The sequence below is a fragment of the Camellia sinensis genome, chromosome 10, assembly GCF_055761805.1.
Source record: "Camellia sinensis isolate YWXY chromosome 10, ASM5576180v1, whole genome shotgun sequence".
Lineage (NCBI taxonomy): Eukaryota > Viridiplantae > Streptophyta > Magnoliopsida > Ericales > Theaceae > Camellia > Camellia sinensis.
This window is the reverse complement of record NC_138970.1, coordinates 55,638,874-55,659,211: the sequence shown is the minus strand read 5'-3', so window position 1 is coordinate 55,659,211 and position 20,338 is coordinate 55,638,874. Positions and strand designations below refer to the sequence as shown.

General features: G+C 37.2%; 1 protein-coding gene, 1 long non-coding RNA gene and 1 pseudogene across 4 annotated transcripts; 2 read left to right on the top strand and 1 right to left on the bottom strand.

Moving 5' to 3' along the window:
• Positions 1–119: 119 nt before the first annotated feature.
• Positions 120–3,342, top strand: LOC114321657 (scarecrow-like protein 9 pseudogene; annotated as a pseudogene). Of its 2 annotated transcripts, XR_014342023.1 has the most exons (4): positions 120–226; positions 635–2,981; positions 3,077–3,130; positions 3,231–3,342. The product of XR_014342023.1 is annotated as a scarecrow-like protein 9 pseudogene, transcript variant X2 (transcript). The 2 variants fall into 2 exon arrangements; XR_014342022.1 differs by having other exon boundaries at positions 3,077–3,247.
• Positions 3,107–7,697, top strand: LOC114321658 (oxysterol-binding protein-related protein 3C-like). Its single transcript, XM_082891422.1, has 7 exons — positions 3,107–3,143; positions 4,011–4,049; positions 4,246–4,369; positions 4,460–4,532; positions 4,621–4,739; positions 4,975–5,046; positions 7,325–7,697. Exons 3-7 carry the CDS (start codon positions 4,274–4,276, stop codon positions 7,418–7,420), a joined length of 456 nt encoding a protein of 151 aa, XP_082747548.1. The 5' UTR covers positions 3,107–3,143; positions 4,011–4,049; positions 4,246–4,273; the 3' UTR covers positions 7,421–7,697.
• Positions 6,380–6,743, bottom strand: LOC145801117 (uncharacterized). The gene is made up of 2 exons (XR_014342024.1): positions 6,628–6,743; positions 6,380–6,582 (listed from the first exon to the last, which is right to left on the bottom strand). It is a non-coding gene; the product is annotated as an uncharacterized LOC145801117 (long non-coding RNA).
• Positions 7,698–20,338: the final 12,641 nt, after the last annotated feature.

Below are 20,338 nucleotides of genomic sequence, written 5' to 3'. Positions count from 1 at the left end.
GCCTACGGAGAAAAAAGCTCTGCACCGAACGGGAAAGTGTCTTTCTCACAAGACACGTGTCAGTTCCTAATAGGCCACAACTTAATATTGACGACCTGAATCAACGGCTGTGATTGCCTCCCCTCTCTCTTTGAAAGCTTTTTCTAGAGAGTCTCTCACAGTTCTCTCTCTCTCTCTCTCTCCCTCTCTCTGTGATTCTTTGTTTCTCTCTCTAGGTTTGAGTGAGGTACGTTTTTGATATTCTTTCGCTAAGTTCTTCTCCAATTACCCTTTAATTTCCATTTCTAGGGGTTCTTGAAGTCTTTTTAGTACTGTGTTTATGGTTCTGTTATGTAGGATTTAAAAGTTAATATCAGTTGATTTCAGTATCTTGATCTGACTATATAAGTATGTATATATATGGAAGTTATACTTCTGATTAGTAACTTAAAACTTCAGTGTGTCAGTTTATTAATTTAGCTAAAGAGCTGTTTTTACCTACTTGAGTTGAGTGTATTTGTATTTGATTTGAAGTTTGTAAAGTTTGCTTTTTTGAAAATAAATGCATGAGTTTTACTGGATTTTGTGTGTTGAAAACAATAGTAAATGAATTTTACTGGAATTGGGGCTTGAGAAATTTGTGTTTTGGAAACAGGTTTGAACATAGATGATAATGGATCCTCGGCTTCATGGATTTTCGGGTTCCATGAATGGAATCCCATTGGGAAATCAATCTGTTGCTTTTTCATCGGATCAAATCCAAGTTGGTGAATCCAGATTTCGTAGGAACACCTTTGTAAATCACAAATTTGGAGGAATCCCAGTCCAACCAAACGATCCCTCATCATCGAGTAATGTAATTCCGAGTTCCACTGTGACTTTGGAGGAGGATCCCGTTGAGGACTGTGATTTCTCCGATGCGGTTTTGACATATATTAGTCAGATTCTCATGGAAGAAGATATGGAAGACAAAAGTTGTATGCTTCAAGAATCTTTGGATCTTCAAGCTGCTGAGAAGCCATTCTATGATGTCCTTGGCAAGAAGTACCCACCTTCCCCTGAACAAAACCCAATTTATGTTGACCAAAATAGTGAGAGCCCAGATGATTGTTTGTCTAGGAATCACAGTAATTGTCTCAGCAGTAGCAGTAATAGTAGTGATTACTTGGTTTATCCAAGTTGGATTAACAATCAAGCTGACTATAGCACCTCTCAGATTAGAAGTCCTCCAGTGTATGATAATAATCCATCTCATTCATCAGTTACTTCATCAAATAGTGTGAACAAAAATATTGATGGGTTCATGGATTCTCCAATAAGCCCTCTTCAGGTCACTGATTTATATAGTGGGAACCAATCTATTTGGCAGTTCAGGAAGGGAGTTGAAGAAGCGCGAAAGTTCTTGCCAACAAGTAATGGAATGTTCATTAATTTTGGGGTCAATGGACTTTCACCTCAGGAACCAAAGGGAGAGACTAGTGAAGTGGTTAAGGTGGAGGAAAAAAAGGAGAAAGAGTACTTGCCTAATGAGTCGAGGGGGAGGAAGAATCCTCATAGGGAGAAGGTAGATTTAGAAGAAGAAGAAGAGAGGAGTACTAAGCAACCAGCAGTTTATCCAGAATCCACTTTGCGGTCTGAGATGTTTGATACAGTCTTGCTTTGTAGCATGGGGAAAGGTGAGGCTGCCTTGATAGCTTATCGTAAAGCCTTGAAAGATGGGACAAGCAAAAAAACGCAGCAGAATGGGCAATTGAAAGGGCCTCCTAGCAGAAAGGGTCGTGGTAAGAAACAAAACCGGAAAAAGGAAGTGGTAGACTTGAGAACTCTCTTGATTCATTGTGCACAAGCTGTTGCTGCTGATGATCGTAGGAGCTCAAATGAGTTGCTAAAACAAATCAGACAACATTCTTCTCCTTGGGGGGATGGGAATCAAAGATTGGCTCATTGCTTTGCCAATGGCCTCGAGGCACGCTTGGCTGGCACTGGTAGCCAGATTTATAAAGCCTTTGTCAGTAGAAGAACATCCGCTGCTGATTACTTGAAAGCTTACCACCTGTATCTTGCGTCATGCCCATTCAGGAAGATTTCAAATTTTGTCTCAAACAGGACGATTACGGTGAAGTCAAAGAGTGCAATGAGGCTACACATTATAGATTTTGGTATTCTCTATGGTTTCCAGTGGCCCACCTTTATTCAACGAATTGCGGCAAGAGATGGTGGACCACCAAAGATTCGGATTACTGGGATAGAATTTCCTCAACCTGGCTTCAGGCCGGCAGCAGGAGTTGAGGAGACAGGACGTCGTTTGGCGGATTATGCTCAAACTTTTAATGTCCCATTTGAGTACAATGCCATCGCAAAGAGATGGGATAGCATCAAACTTGAGGATCTGAAGATCGACAGAGATGAGTTCCTTGTTGTCAATTGTTTGTATAGGTCTAAAAACTTACACGATGAGACTGTGCTAGTGGACAGTTCTAGAAATATCGTTATCAATCTGATAAGAAGGATCAATCCTGATCTTTTTATCCACGGGATTGTCAATGGGGCATTTAGTGCCCCCTTCTTTGTTACCCGGTTTAGGGAGGCTCTGTTCCACTTCTCTGCACTGTTTGATATGCTTGAAACTAATGTTCCTCGTGAGCATCATGAGAGGATGCTTATTGAGAGGGAGATTTTTGGGAAGGAAGCTCTGAATGTAATAGCTTGTGAGGGTTGGGAGAGAGTTGAGAGGCCCGAGACATATAAGCAATGGCAAGTACGTAATTTGAGGGCAGGCTTTATGCAGATCCCTTTTGACCGGGATATCATGAAAAGGGCAATAGAAAAGGTGAGGAATCACTACCACAAGGATTTTGTGATCGATGAAGACAACCAATGGTTGCTGCAGGGATGGAAGGGGCGAACAATTTATGCCCTTTCGTGTTGGAAACCTATTAGCGAAACTTGAAAGGCATTCCAGGACTACTCAAATATTTGCAGCCATACTTGACTAACCAAAAGTACGTTTTCTGGCTTAAATCTAGTTTCTTTTCTTTTGTTTCCTCCTTTTTTGTTTGATTTACTTACGACTGATGTGGATTTGTTAACCCACCAGGTGAATGCTAGCTGATTTTGAAGGTTTGCTGGTTGTCAATCGTGCCAAAGAGAAGTAGGGTCATTTGGTACATAATTTAGACTTGCTAGAGTAAATTGCTTGTACTTTATTCCTCGCATGAGGCACTTACGATTCAGTGTATATTTTGGTAAAGATAAAGTGATTTGACCACATGCTTACTGGGTATCTGACTTGTGCAAGAGAAACCGCTGTTACACAAATCAAGTATGAATAAATAGAGGCTTTTTTATCTTTTATTTTTTAAATTTTTTTTCCTGTTTTTTTTTCTCCTTCTTCTTCTTCTTCCTGTTCTTGTTGCAAGCCTCTCTACATTAGTGTACACACGTGATATCCAGGTCCGGGTTTTGTGAAGCAAGTAGTGTTTTTCATTTCACTGTCAAAAGGAAACAGGGTAAAAACTTAGTAGTCATTAACATCCCCTTGTGCTAACTCATCATATGATTTGTGATTTTATTTTGTTACATGAACTTTGGCAAACCCATAGGAACTGACCCCTGGGAGTTCCTATAATTCTACAGCTTTAGAATTTTTTTATATTTTATATATATATATTTTTGGTTTAAAAGTATTTATTTCCTTACATGAGCATTGGCAAAACAAAACCATAGGAAAATGACCCTTGGGAGTTCTATAATCTACCTCTTTTTGCATACTAAAAATGGCATTGAGAAAAGTTCCTATGAGAGTTGGGGCAGTCTTAACTTGCTTAGATGATGTGTAAGAACTGATTCTTTGGATTGGGTATACTTTGTCTGTCTCTTTCCCTCTCTAGCCTCATTTCAACCCGAATTTGGGAGGTTTGAGGCAAGGTAGATTGGTATAGTGTGTGCTCAAAGTTTTGCTGTGTTATTTATAGAACTTTCTGCTTAATTTTTCTGCTATGTCATGATTTTTTTTTAATGTATTTCAGTAGGCTCTTATATGGGTTGAGAAAATTCAACAGGATTACAAGGTATAGTTCAAGGCCATTAGGCATCATCTTGAATGCATTATGTGTGTGTCTATGTGGGTTCTGATCCTCAAATGTGGTGTATGACAGAAAATTTGTATTTATTGAAAAAAACTGATGTCTTGTGATTCTAGCATGTCCTGTTGACGTGTGTTATTGTCCATAAGTTATGCTTACTAAATAACTTCTGCCTTAACAGAAATAAAGGCATATCTCTCTATTGGAAGATGATGCAGAAATATATAGGTTCTGATGTCACATCAATGGTGACACTCCCAGTTATCATTTTTGAGCCAGTGTCAATGCTTCAAAAAATGGCAGAGGTTTGTGTTTTTGTACCATATTGATGTCTGTGTTATGTTTGCTGATGCTTTTCTTGTTGAATATCACCAATTGTGAAATGTTTGTAACAGTTGATGGAATACTCCTACCTTATGGATTTAGCAGATGAATGTGAGGATCCCTACATGCGATCGGTTTATGCTTGTAAGTACCATTCTGCTCTCTCTTCTCACTCTCTGTGCGAGTGTGAGTGTGCATTTTCTGTTGTGAAACTTATGGTTCTCCATTTCAGCATCCTTCTTTATAACAATCTATTATGCCTGCCGACGAACTTGGAAGCCATTTAATCCAATTCTTGGTGAAACTTATGAAATGGTCAATCATGGAGGTGTTAAATTCATTGCAGAACAGGTGAGCTTGACCACATTTTCCACTGGATACATTTTTCTTATTTTCTTTGTTTAAATGCTAGTTTTGGTCATGCTGATTTTGATTATAACCAAGAAGGAATTATTCTTTTCTGCCTATATTTTAGACTAGTGGAACTTTGTTGTTAAGTAATTAACATTTTGATCATACTCATTTCTTTCATCTTTATTTATGTTTTGCATCATAGTGCTGTGTAATAATTGCAATCCCTTTCCAGGTTAGCCATCACCCTCCAATGAGTGCTGGACATGCTGAAAATGATCATTTTGTTTATGATATAACTTCAAAGGTGAAGACCAAATTTTTAGGAAACTCACTTGATATCTATACCCTTGGAAGGTAATAGTTGTTTTGGTTTGTCAGTCTCAATTGCTATGCTTTTGTTCTTTAATATTGACAGCCTGTAGCTGTTGTGGGATTCATTATCATTCGGTTTTAAATTTTGTTCTATTTAATGTTTCTAAAAGTATATTGGGGAAGTGGTTGTGGAGATACGCCTGTGAGGAGGACAAATGGTGGAGAATGGTGGTTGGTTTGAAGTATAGGTGTGGCCGGGGGGAGTGGAACTCTTTAGAGGTATCTTTATCTTATGTTAAAGACCTTTGGATGGGTATTAGAGAAACAAACATGCTGGAGACCCCCAGTCTTCAAGCACCCCCACAACCCCCACACACCCGTGGGGGTTGGTTATTGGATCAAAAAAAAAAAAAAAAAAAAAAAAAAATGGACCAATCACACCCCACTGGGGGTCTGCCGCTTTTTCCATTAGAGAAAGGATGTGATAAGCTTGTCAGTAATGTGAGCATGGTGGTAGGGGATGCGAGTAAGATGAGTACTACTCGCATGGTGGTAAGAGGGATTGAAGAGAATCTTCCCAGCGAATAGGAGTGCGGCAGTGGTTGGTTAATGTTGTAGAGGGGACACTTAAATTTTTTGGGGACATTTTGCTTGATAGATTGGAAGCTGACAGGGCTCATGGAGAGATTGTACATGGCGACTATTATTGGGATGGTGGAAGACCCCCTAACTTGGAATCTATCTAGATTGGGGTATTTTCAGGTCAAATCTTTCTATTGGGTGTTGATCGGTTGGGACAACTCATTATTTCCTTGAAAAGCTATTTGGGGAGCCTAGGGTTCCCCTCAAGGTGGCCTCTTTTTTTTGGTTGTGTAGCTCGAATTAAAAATCTTACCAGTGATATTTTGGTTTGAAGAAGTTACATGCTTGTGAATTGTTGTTGCATGTTTAAGTATAAAGGTGAATCGGTGAATCGTCTTCATATTCACTGTCAAGTTGCAAGTGAGCTTTGAACTTCGATTTTCTCATGGTTTACGGTGCTATGGGTGTTTCCCATTGGAGTAGTAGAGTTGCTTCATAGTTGATGAGAGGTTGGGGTGGGGGATAGGAGGAAGAAGATATGGTCGTTGATTGCATTATGCATTATGTGGATTAAATGGATGGAGAGGAAGCAGAGGTCTTTTGATGGTATAAAAGTTCCTTTGTATAGGCTTAAAAGTTCATTTGTTTCTTTTTTGTATAGTTGGGAGACGAGGATTTGTAACCCATCTCTTGACCAATATTTATATTTTGTAGAGCTTTTTGATACATGTGGGAGGTGTATAGGATTTTGTTTTGCCTCCTTTGCGTCTATTTTGTATATATGGGTGGTATCCCCTTAATGCCTTCTTAACCAAGTCAGCATGGGTGCAAAGTTATGCAATGCTTCTAATTCAATGCAGAACATGTTTTAGAGTAATTTCAAAGCTTTGAAGCTTTTGTGTGATTATTTGATTTCTTCTTCTTTATTTGTCTCTACACTTTTAGCCTCTCCTCTAAAATCCCTTCTTCTTTATTTGTCTACACTTTTAGCCTCTAAAATCCCCAAATAACCAGATTGATTTGTTGCCCTTCTCTTGCCATTAAACCTTAATCTCTAATCCTAAACCTCTTTCTGTTCAATCCTTCAAACTGATTTGCGAAATAATCCAAAATGAGCCTAAGGTACTGCTAATAATGCCCAAAACAGCTTTGAAATATACCCGAAGGGATTTCTTTGGTTGAGTTTTCTCATATGGCTCTCTTTCCTTGTTCCCTATTTCTCAGACTCCAAGAAGTGAGATATAATTATTAATAGCCATTCTATGTGTAGTAAAAAAATAAATGTAGAATATTATATTATGTAGTTCATTTGATTAAAAAAAAAGGTGACATCTTAAAAAAGAGGGATAAGCCAAAAAGGTTGCTTGCTTGCTTTGTATGATAATAAGATTTTGTGTTTGTTAGCTTAGCTTGTAAAGTATCTTGGTAGTTGTATCATTGACCTGGTGTTTAATCTTGCTATTCATCTTGGTTGGGGTTTTATCCAATCCCTAACCCCATCATCATACTTGGACTTCTAAAAAAAAAGGAAAAGGAAAAAAAAACAGAGAAAAAGTCGTTTCATCTTTCACCTGGTCTGGGCCTGACTTTTTATGGAATTTCTTGTCTTGGGGTTGTCTTTCAAAATCTTTGTGGTGAGCAGTGTATTTGCAGCTCACTTCTATATATATATATATATACAAATGCAGGACATGGGTGACCCTAAAAAGAGATGGTGTGGTCCTAGATTTGGTGCCTCCTCCCTCAAAAGTTCACAACCTGATATTTGGACGAACTTGGGTTGATGTTCCAGGTGAGATGATCGTGACAAACATGACAAAGTTGTGCTATATTTTCAACCTTGTGGCTGGTTCGGGTATGATGCCTAGCAATTATGTTTAGTAATTTTGTTAGTTCTGTCAGTTTATATATATAAAATACATGTTTGCTGTTTTTTTCTTTTTATTTTGACTAGTTCGTTTTTCTGGTTTTAATGAACAATACACGAAGGGCATTGGTCTTGATGTGAGGTTGCAAATGTATCAGAGAATCTGTTTATTTATTTAGTCAATCATTCATCCATTTTCCTTTTTAGTGTGTTTGTGCGTGCATGTGCATGCACTCGTTTAAACTACTGCTTTGATACTTTGACAGATGGTTATGAGATACTGTGTAAGCTTCTTATCTAGACCTATGTTACAAGGACTCTTCTAAATTTGTGAAGTACCTGTGTTGAACACTCACACTTGAGTACGGATATATGTTTCTGACTAGGGCTGCAAACGAACCGAGCCGGGCTGAGGCTCGTTTACCTATTAAGCTCGTTTATTGAGCTCGAGTTTGGCTCGGCTCGTTAACATTAATGAAACTCGAGCTCGGTTCGGCTTGGCTTGATAATATTTTTTTTAAATATTATTGATATTATTTAAATAAAAGTATTTGAATAAAAAATATTATTTATATTATCTAATATATAAATAATGTATTTATACAATTATTTATATATATTTATATATTATTTAATATATAAATAATATATTTATTATATAATATAAATAAAGATAAACGAGCTGAGCTCGCGGCTCGTTTACTAAACGAGCCGAGCCGAGTCGAGCCCTTAACGAGCCGAGCTGAGTTTGTTCATGAACAGTTCGGTTCATTTACAGCTCTATTTCTGACATATCTCGTTGACATGCAGTTGATTTTACATAATAACTATGCATAAAACTCCTATTTTATTCATGAAATATTTTATGTAAGTTTGTGAACACCTTTTTACCTTAATAAAATAAAATAAAATAAATATGTAAAAAAAATGATATCTAGCTATGTTCTGGTGTCCTTGGAAATGAGAATTAGATGAATCGGACTCTTAGATACTTATCCACACCCGACAACTATACCCAAGCCCATGCTACGTAGACCTAGGCCACTGATCAATCTAGACAGATGTGTCCTATTTTTCTGTTACATTTACTACTGCAATATTATTTTCTGTTGCATTTTGCTGGTTTTCTATTTACTTGTATATTTCGTGCTTATATGCCATTTTATTCAGTAAGGGTTGTCTTATGTGGGTAAATAAGACATAGGGAGCTGAGAGAGGAAGGTGTTTTGAGTGCTGCTGCTGATTATGAGAGAATGTGTTGGGTGAGCTGTCCATGTTAGTAGGGGCCACCAAATTTGTGTTTGTAATGATAATTCTCCTATTTGGTTTTGTTTGATTTCTTAATGTGGGGCCATTTTGGAGAAAAAGGGTCGTCTTCACTTTCGTTTTTCCCTCTTGAGGAAAGGCAGAAAAGGGTGTTTTTTTTTTTTGTTTTCTCCTTTGTAATCATACTAGTAAATTGATGAAAAGTAAAAAAGGCAGAGCATTAATTTCTTCAATGTTATTGTGGCTTTTCACATAGGGAAGTGCACGAAAGGCGGTACTCATGATGGGAGTTTTCTTTGAGTATGTTGTGAGAATATAAAATATATTATTCTGTGTTTTACAAATTAGAGTCCTATTAGAGGCATGATTGTGTTAGAATCTTGTTAGAGACATAATTATAATTGTATTTGTATTTTCCTTTTTGGTTTAGGATTTAGGGCTATATAATCTAAGGTTTGATTGTAATCTTTGATACAATTGAATATACAGAAAAGCTTTCAGGATTCTTACATGGTATCAGAGCTAGGTTTTAAGCCTAACCTTAGACGTTGATGTTGTAAGTGTCAAGTGACTGCCACAGTGTCCCACGGCTATTGGATCGCTTCTGGGTGTGTTTGGAACTACCCTCAGGTTGCAGATATTCCCATTCGAGTTGTTCAACAAACTTGTCTGGTACTGCCCTCTCTTCTTCGTGATCGTCTAGCTGTTCCTTCCACTTCGTGACTCCATTGATGCTCTCTCTCTCTTCGTGGTTTCATTGTGGACTGGTTTGGTGGGCTTGATTGCTGTTTTTGTTGCAACAGAAGTTCAATTCCTTAGTTCTGTTGCTGTTCTGGTTTGGTTTGCTGGTTTCGTTGTCTTCCCTACTTTGCCCTGGTTTGGTTTGCTGGTTTCGTTGTCTTCCCTACTTTGCTGGAGATAGTTTGATTGCTTCGTTTAGAGTTTGTTGCCCTACTATTGTCTCTCTGTTCTGCTGCTGCTACTCTCTCTATTCTGGTTCTTTCTTTCGACTTCATATTTGTGGGTCAGGGTAAAAAAAAAAAAAAAAAAAAAAGTGGTTTTTATATTTTACGTTCAGATCTATAACACTCTTCTGATTATTACACTATGGTTTTGGATTTATTGGTCTTACCTCTATCAGATTTCTGTGCCCTTCGACCCCTGTTTTGGCTATTTTATTGAATATAGGGTTTATTACACTTTAACCCCTCCATTTTCTAGTTATTATGATGTCTCTGGCTTTTGATGAGTGTGCCTTCTGTCATCAGAAGGGCCATTGGAAGTACTACTGTTCCAAGAAGGGACCTCAGCCTACTTCATTTTTTCAACAATCTCAGAACCACTTCCGGGCTCCTCCCACTACGTATGTTACACCTGCTCCGACTCTTGATCTTGACTTGGCTTCCTTGACTGCTCAGATTAGTCAACTTCAACATATATTGTCTACCTCCCAGCCATCTCCATTTGCTTCCGTTGTTTCATCTCTTCCTTCAGGTTTGCTTGGGTCTTCTTCAGGTATCTCTTCGTCTGTCTGGCTTTTTGACTCTGGTGCTTCTCATCATATGACTCCCCATCTCTCCTTACCTTAAAATTGTACTCCTCCTCCCTTTCCTATTACCGTCAATGCTGCTAATGGATCTGGTATGTCTGTTCTATCTGTTGGGTCTGTCTTACCCTCTGCCATGTTTGCTGTTACTATTCCTTCTGTTTTTTATGTTCCTCAGTTATCTGTCAGTTTGTTTTCTATCAGTCAACTTGATGCGTCTGGTTTTGATGTTATCTTTTCCTCTTCTGTCTGTTGTGTGCAGGATCGGGTGTCCAAGAAGTAGATTGGGACCAGCCGTAGAATTGGAGATCTCTATGTGGTTGAAAGCTTGCATCTCCCCTTCTCCACCTCTCCAGCTGCCCTTTCTTCGTTTCAATTAGATTCTCAGTCGAGTCAGTTTTACTTATGGCATTCTCGTCTCGGTCATTTGTCTGTTGACCGCTTACGGTCTTTAGCTCAGTCATGATTGTTGGGTAAAGTTTCTCCTAGTCAAATTGATGAATGTCGGGGGTTTAAACTTGCCAAAATGTCAGCCTTACCTTTTCGTAAAAGTACTTCTATATCTGATACACTGTTTTCTTTAGTTCATACTGATGTTTGGGGCCCTTCTCTTGTTCTCACCAAAGGGGGTTCTGCATACTATGTGTCTTTTGTTGATGACTGCACCCGTTACACTTGGGTTTATTTTATGACTCATAAATCCGATTTCTATCAGATATAGCGTACTTTTCAGTCTATGATTACTACTCAGTTTGGGTCTACAATTAAAGTGTTATGGTCTAACTTGGGTGGGGAATATTTTAAAAATGAGTTCTGTGAGTATTTGGCCAATTTGGGTACCATTCACCAAACTTTCTGTACAGATACACCTGCCCAAAATGGTCGAGCCGAACGTAAACGCCGTCATCTTCTTGAGACCGCTAGGTCTCTTCTTTTCTCTGCCTCAGTTTCGGCTCCATTCTGGGGGGAGGCAGTTCTTCTTACCGCTTTTCTTCTCAACCGCATGCCTACTCCCCTTCTTTCCGGTCGGTCTCCTTATGAGGCTTTGTTCTCCCAAATTCCTAACTATTCCCTCCTTCGTGTGTTTGGGTCTGCTTGTTTTGTTCTTCTTCCCCGCAAAGATAGGACCATACTTAGTGCCCGGTCTGTCCTCTGTGTCTTTTTGGGTTATAGTCCAACTCAGAAAGGTTATCGGTGTTACGACCCTGTTTCCCGTCGTCTTTTTATCTCCCGTCATGTTGCCTTTCTTGAACGTTTATCTTACTTCCAGCTTCCCCCTCTCACTGGCTCCAGTTTCCAAAGAGGATTTGGTTCACATTGACCAATTTCCTTCAGAGGTCTCGTCCGATGAGTACATCTCCACTGTTTCTCCTGAGCTTGTTCCATCTTCTCCTCCTATACCTTTAGCTGCTTCTCCTTCTTCGGCTTCTCTTCCCTCGGCTTCTTCTCCTCCTCCGTTGCTAGTTTATTCTCGTTGCAAGGCTCCTCCTCCACCGGTTGTCTCTACCCCTGCTACTGCTCCCTCTGCTTCTGACGACTCTGATCCTACTGCACACCGATATCCTTCTCGAGTACGTCATCCTCCAAACAGGTTGGGTTAGTCTAATACTTGTTTTTCTACTTCTTATCGTACATTTTTGTCTGCTATTCACTCTTTTGTAGAATCTCAGTCTTACAAAGAGGCCTGTCAGGATCCTCATTGGGTTCAAGCTATAGAGGATGAGTTATCTGCTTTACAAAAAACTGGTACTTGGGAGTTGGTTCCTTTGCCTGTTGATAAAGACCTGGTTGGTTGCAAATGGGTTTGCAAAGTCAAGACTCATTCTGATGGTTCTCTTGAGTGTTACAAACCTCGTCTGGTTGCCAAAGGTTTCTCTCAAGAGTATGGTATTGATTATGAGGAGACATTTGCTCCTGTTGCCAAAATGATTACTGTTCGTACTTTGATCTCTGTTGCTGCTGTTCGTTCTTGGCCTCTTTATCAGATGGATGTTAAGAATGCTTTTCTTAATGGCTATCTCACTGAGGAGGTTTACATGCGTCCTCCCCCGGGCTTTCACCATCCCTCTGGTCAGGTTTGTCGTCTTTGGCGTGCTCTGTATGATCTGAAGCAGTCTCCTCGTGCTTGGTATGATCGATTTCAGACTGCTGTTACCGAGCTTGGGTTTCATCCTTCTGCTTCCGACTCTGCTTTATTTCTGCGACATACCTCGGTTGGTTTTGTTGCTCTCTTGCTGTATGTGGATGATATGAAGCAGCATCTCTTTCGCACCTTCAAAATGAAGGATCTGGGTCCATTACGGTATTTTCTGGGTATTGAGGTTGCTTTTTCTCCCAGGGGCTATTTTCTGTCTCAGGCTAAGTATGCTAATGAAGTCATTCATCGTGCTGGTCTTATTGATACTAAGGTTTCTGATACACCTCTTGAGCTTAATGTGAAGCTTAACTCTACTGATGGTGTCCCTCTGGATGATCCCACTTTATATTGCGAGCTTGTGGGTTGTTTAGTTTATTTGACTGTCACTCGCCCTGATCTTGTTTATGTTGTTCATGTGGTTAGTCAGTTCGTTTCTGCTCCTCGCTCTACCCATTGGGCTGCTTTGGTTCGCGTTCTTCGCTATCTCAGGGGTACCATCTTTCAGGGCTTATTGTTGTCCTCTACTTCCTCTTTGGACTTGGTGGCTTATGCTGACTCTGATTGGGCCGGTGATGTTACTGATCGTAAGTCTACATCTGGTTTCTGTATGTTTCTTGGAGATTCCTTGATCTCTTGGAAAAGTAAGAAACAATTAGTTGTTGCTCGCTCTACTGCCGAAGCTGAGTATCGTGCAATGGCTCATGCCACTGTTGAGATTGTTTGGCTTCGTTGTCTCTTGTCTGATTTGGGTGTTTCGCAGTCTTCTCCGACCTCTCTCTATTGTGACAATCGCAGTGCTGTTCAGATTGCCCACAATACTGTCTTTCATGAACGGACGAAACATATTGAGATTGATTGTCACTTTGTTCGCCAACATCTGCAGTTTGCCTCTATCTCACTTTCTTTCATCCCTTCGGCTTTGCAACTTACGAACTTCTTCACCAAGACTCACACTACCGCTTGGTTTCAGTTTCTTCTTAGCAAACTCTCAGTGTTTTCTGCTAAAACACCTTGAGTTTGAGCGAGGGTGTGAGAATATAGAATATATTATCCTGTGTTTTACAAATTAGAGTCCTATTAGAGGCATGATTGTGTTAGAATCCTATTAGAGACATAATTATAATTGTATTTGTATTTTCCTTTTTGGTTTAGGATTTAGGGCTATATAATCTAAGGTCTGATTGTAATCTTTGATACAATTGAATATACAGAAAAGCTTTCAGGATTCTTACATATGTAACGATAAGGTGGTGAATATAAATAGGAGATAGCTGAGCAGTTGATCAGAGTGTGAAGTGTTGTGTGAAGAAAATCTATGAGTCTAAAAAGGGTGTTGGGTTTGCACATAGAAGAGTGCAAAGAGTGAGCTCTGGTTGAGATAAAAAAAAATATTAGAGAGCAAGGAAAATGTGTACAATTTTAGGGTTTTGGTTTTTGGTATTTTTGTATCTCTTATTTGTAATCTAATCTCCACTATTTTGTAGTGTATTGTTTCTCGTCTGTGGACGTAGGTGTAGTTGTGCCAAACCACGTAAATCTCTGCGTATTTTTTTGTGTATTTTTCTTTTGCATGTGCATTATTTTTTATGTGCGCTTCTGCATGCGCTTGTCAAATCCCAGCAGAATATGGTGCTCTAAAGAATTTGTGGTCTTGTAGGAACTTTCCGCTCAGCTAAGAGTTGTTTTCTTAACCTCTTTCCACGGCAATTGTTAGTAATGACTGGCTGTTTATCTTGCGTTCATTGGCAAAATTAAAATTGAATGTGATCAATGGTTTTATTTTGTTGAATTTTAAAGACAACATTTTGGTTGAACATCATATAAGTTCTCTTTAAAGTATCACCAGATTGTAGTACAGTTTACTTGCATAATGTGGGGATTAAGCCCTAGGAAGTAACCTCTGTTCAATTAGTTAATTTAGCTTTTCTATTATCTGGAGTTCTATATATATATATTTTTAAAATCCCATTTAATTTGAAGTATTTAAAAATAATTTAAACATCTTATCTAAGAGTATTATATAATATGCAATAGTTAGCATATTCTGAAAGGAGACACAAATCTATAGTTATCAAATAGAGTTTGTCCTCCGCCGCTACCTATGTAGTTTAGTAACACCTTTCTTACACAGAATGTCATGAATTTGGTTGAGTTTTGGTGGATCCGGGTTTGCCAGAACTAGAAGCTGACCCGAAGTGGAGATTATGTGGAATATATATATATATATATATATATATATATATATATATATGCGTCATGATTGATTATCATATACATGGGTCATGTAGCGTATTATATATAAGATAAATTAGTGATAGTTATGATTTATTGCTATGTTTGATTATGCACTATTGTGGTGGTGTGACTAATAAATTATCAAATTAAAATTTAAATTGCTTATGCCCTGTTATTTTTAGATTAAATTACCAATATGGCTAATAGTTGAACTTAATTCTCATTAAGTTAAATAGAAAATAGTCTTACTAAAATTGTCGTTAAAAATAATTAGTGATATTTTTAATAGTGTTTAATGAAAAATGTTATTAATTATCGCAGGGTTTATTAGGCAATAAGTCCACTTATTACGTAAGTCACTCTTATTTCTATCGAGCTAAAGGTTATAATTAAAAAATAAAATTTAAAAATACCATCTTCTCTAATTTTTAGATCATTAACTTTTTTTAAAAAATTATTTAAGCTATTTTTGCATTATAAATTAGAATAAATTATAAATACACCATTCAAAGTTTGTTTATAATACGAACTGGCGTTTGTAGTTGTGGAAGTACATTCTGTCTCTTTAAGTTATAACAAATGATTCATTTTATTTGTAAATTATTAAGTTAATTAACAGTTTTTAATGACATCATAAATTTATTTTAATTAATAATTCAAGTAATTTTATTATTGTATAGGAAATTAGTTAGAAGTTTTATTTTTTTAATTAATTTTTTTAAATAAAAAATTCTGATAAGAGGGTATTTGTTATTTTTCAAATCACATAGCACAATTCGTATTTTAAACGAATCTTGGGGAGTATATTTACAATTTATCCTATAAACTATGAATGAAAATTACATCAAACACCAACAGAAGAAAATAAATTAATTATAAACAATTGTAATAAATTGCACCAAATAAGATTTGGGTTGAGTTACAAATAAAGTGGATTTTAGTTTTGACCTAAATCGATATTAATTATGACCCAATATTAATTTAATCAATGGCTCTGATTCATTTTTTAAATCTAACAGTTAAAACTGTGAATGCATATGATATGTACATGTTTCGGATTGTGTAATAAAATTTCTCTCTATTATGATATACTTCCTTCTTAAAAAATTATAAGTGAATGTGATTCTTGAAAATGGCCCTACACGGCCAACAAATTGATTATCATTAAGAAATGACACTAATATTTTGGCCCCTAGTACTTTAGTTGGTTGACTTTTGCCTGAGTTTGTGCTGAGATTGAACATAATTTTTTTACATGAACATGATACACACAAAAAAAAAAAAAAAAAAAAAAGTGAACTCATCTTATATATATGAGAGAGTTATGTCTGAATTTATGATCTATTTTTTGTATTCTTAAACTTTTTTGTGTATTTAATGTTGAGTTAGACTTTGTGAAGGAGGTATCCAAACTCAATGATGATAATGAAATTGTGGCTGAAACTCCCCCTAACAAGAAGGCAAAAAGACTTGCCTTTCAAAATAAATGATTTAAATAATTGAAACATGACTCGTGATGGATTCTACGGGTCTTCACATCATCTTCCAATTCAAATATTAGATTGAAGGAAAAGTAAACACTTCAAAAAAAAATTAGTTTTTTGCAAAAATAAGTTATACAAACTAGAAAAAATTATATAATTTATTTTTTTATACTCATATGTGTGATAGTTGAGTTGTCCTTTCAAATTATTTTAAACATCAAAATTTCATTACTATACGTGACAAATGCAGTGAAATTTTTCGCCTTTTTGCAATTTTGTTAAACTAGCACACATATTTTGAATGAGCTATGTTGTTGGGAGGATTGAGAACTACTATAGACTTTTCTTGATCAACAAATATACAAAATAGGTAGGATTATTTATGAAAGCATTTACCTACTCAATGGTAGGAAATTGATTTCCACTTTGCACTTGTGTACAAATTGAGGTAGGCCTACTCTTAGTTGCCGTGCAAGATGTGAAATTAGGTTTTATTTCACAATTCAATTACCAAATGATACCTCTGTTTGACTTGAGAATTCTAATACCCAAGAAAGGGTAAATCTTGTTCCAAACAAAAAGAAAAAATAAAAAAGGGAAAGGGTAAATCGGATCATATTTCATTCATACCGGAAAGTAACCACTATGCTTTCCATTGTAAGACTTATTATAACTTAAAAACGTTTAACATGTTTGGTATGAATTTCAAAATTTAGATAAGGCAAGTGGTTTAAGTTAAAACATTGTGTTAAGAAATATCATGAATGTAGAACTAAAGAGAACTTCAACAATGATAATTATATTTTTGTGATGACCCCAACTCAACTTATATCTAGGAACAATTCATGAAAATAAATAAATTTTTTAAAATATGACTCTCCCCTCCCCTTGTTTCATAATTAAAAAAAAAAAAAAAACATTTTTCCACTTTAATTTTTAATTCTAAAAAAAATTTGTCTGACTTAATTTTTCTCCCCTTAATCACGATCTCTCACATCGTCCACTAAAACGTAATGTCATGGTACTTGAACCTTCACTCTTTTCATTTTTTATTTTCTATCATTTTTTATGCACCTTTCTATTAAGGGTGTTCATGGATTTGAATCACCCGATAAATCCGAATCAAACTGTCTAAACCGACCCAAGTATGGGCGATTTTAAGACTCTCACGGTCGGCAGCGATTAGAATTTAGAAAATTTGTTCAAATTTCGGTAGGATATCAAGCTCCGCATATAAAAAGTCATTTAAACCGTCTGATTGACCTATTATTATACAAATTACACCTGCAATTTTACATTTAAAACAATGAGTTATGTTTTCTAAGTTTGACTATGGTTCCAGGATTTACTTTTCCAAGACAAGCCTTTTATCACTTTAGTTTAAACGTTCAGACTTCATCATTGCATCCACCCACTCTCTCTAACCTTTTTGTCTTCCTTCTATTTCATTTCTCTCTCTCTCAACTCAACCTTTCATATCAGTGCAGTCGGTTGTTCGTCTCTATATCTCTCTTACTGTCACGACTTAAACCCGCCCCTATAAGTTTAGCACTGTAATCGGTCAGTAATCCGTGAATTACCAAAGGCCTCTAAATAGATTAACAAATAATAAAGGGCTGCGGAAGCAATAATACAAAATAGACAAGGTCCACTGAGCTGTGACAACGTACATGGGACAGAACATTTTAAAACTTATTTATATATACATAAACATGCTAGTCAAGGACACCAATATTTACAAAATAATTACAGAATTGAACTTCCCAAGACTTGACTGTACAGAGCAAACACGAAGACTAGCATGATTACAAAAAAAAAAAAAAAAAAACAGCTATGACATTAGGCTTCGATTGGAACCTCATCGGAGGCACAACGGTTGGCTGACAAAAACAGTACAGAAGGCCGTCAACTCTGGCCTTGGTCAAGTGCCGGCTCACCTACATATATATAATATAAACTGTGAGCGAAAGCCCAGTGAATAATAACAGAGTAAAGGGGTTATATGAATGATGTCCAGTACAAGTTAGAATCCATCATTTAAATCAGAGCATAATCGGACCTCAAAACAGAAACAGATTCATATACATTTTCATATTCAGATTTTGCATAAGATCATACGTGGTACACCCATTAGTTATCAGATCAGATTGGTCTAGAGACCCACATATATAGTTGGTACCAACGACTACAAAGGTCCATATCTTGCGCGCAAATAGCCATGGTATTGTTTCCCCCAGGCAAGGGCCACGTGCAGATTGGCCGCGGTATTGTTACCCCCGGGCGAGGGCCACATGCAGATTGGCCGCGGTATTGTTACCCCCGGGCGAGGGCCATGTGAACTAAGGATGCCACAAATACTTTTCAAAAAATTTGACATTCATTCATCATTCGTAAGATAGCATTTCAGAAAACAGATTATACCGTACCAGTCAGAAAATACATAGGTTAAACATAACTTTACAGAGTTATTACTCACAGTGGGTCTTGAGACAGACAGACGGAGTAAACTTGGTCAAACGGTACGTGGCATGTGACCTACATAACACATAACGGATGCACACTTGAAACACACGATCTAATTGCACAAAACTTATTTTATTGGCCCTTAGTGTGTTTCTAATTTCTTATCCTCATTATGGGGTCTAAAACATGGCTTAGGAATGCTTAGGATGGAATGAGGATGCAAAGATGTCTTGAAAAATATTTTTCAAAACTTGCTGAAAACAGGGTTCTCGCTCGAGCGTGGCTTTCTTCGCTCGAGCGAGCTTATCAAAACAGAGGGGTCGCTCGAGCATAGACTCCTTCGCTCGAGCGGTCTGTAAAAATGCAAAAGTACTGGTTGTTGAAATCTTACGCTCGATGCTCGCTCGAGCGTGAGACACAGCTCTTCGCTCGAGCGTAGGTCTCGTCGTTCGAGCGTGCGTCTGCGTGCACCAAAAACCTGAGAGCTTGCAATTTATGCTCGAGCCACCATTCCTTCGCTCGAGCGTATCTCTGAACAAACGATGGCCGCTCGAGCGTGGAATCATTCGCTCGAGCGAGGAAGCCAAATTCTGGAATTTCCAGATTTGCCTCCCAAGCTCAAACCAAGTATTCAACACCTCAAAACTCGACCTCTTGGGCCCATTTTCTGGAAAACACTTGTAAACTCATAGTATAAGGTGTTTCAAAGATCAATTTGTAAAATCAAAGCCCAAGGGTGAGTCAATTGAATACAATTTCAAATAAAATCTCAAGAACAAAACTTGAATGTAACATGCAAGAATCTCCTTGAAACCAAACCCTCCAAAACATGATCAAACTTGATAATTTGATGGACAACAAGATAAATGGCCACAATGTGGGTGAAATTAACACATGCATGGAATAAATCTTAGAATTCAAACTCAAAACATGGAAATGTATGCATGCATGCATGAATTACTACTCAATTCAACATTTAAACCAATTCTTGACTTTAATCTTCAATTTTACCATGGATCATTCAAAGTATAACTTAAATGCACAAACAAGAAGGTGATTTTCCTACCTTGGGTCTAGAATTCAAAGTCTACAAGCTCAATTTTGCAAAATCCTTCAATTCTTTCTAATTCTCCAAGTTAATCTCTTGTTGATACCAATTCCTTACCTCACACTCTCTCTCTCATACGTTTTTGGTCTAAAAAATGACTGAGGAAATAATGTAAAGAATGTGCTAATTGAGTCCCTAACAAGTGTATGGGAATGGTGTGACAACCCTCACTATTGATTAGTGCTAATCTATAATTAGGCATGTTAACTGATTGACTGACTAAATTACTAAACTGATTGATTGATTGTGTTAGTTTGAATGCAATTCTATCTGTTGACTGTTAAATTATCTGTTCATGTTTTATGCCTTAAACTGCAAATTGAAGGCCTTATTGGCGGCCGAACCATAAATTGATTAGTGTTTTATGCTAATTGAGATTTATATGATTTTATGGTGTATTTAGTTGAAATGTGATTTGGTACGTTTAAATTGGATTAAATAATGCTAAATTACAAGAGTTGGCCTTATTTGCAACTTTGCCACATAGTGGCCCACTTCCTTACACATATTGAGGCTTGAATACACTTAGGAAAAACATTTCCTCAGCCATTTCCTTAGACTTAACCGACTAGAGAGAGAAGGAGCTAGGAGAAACT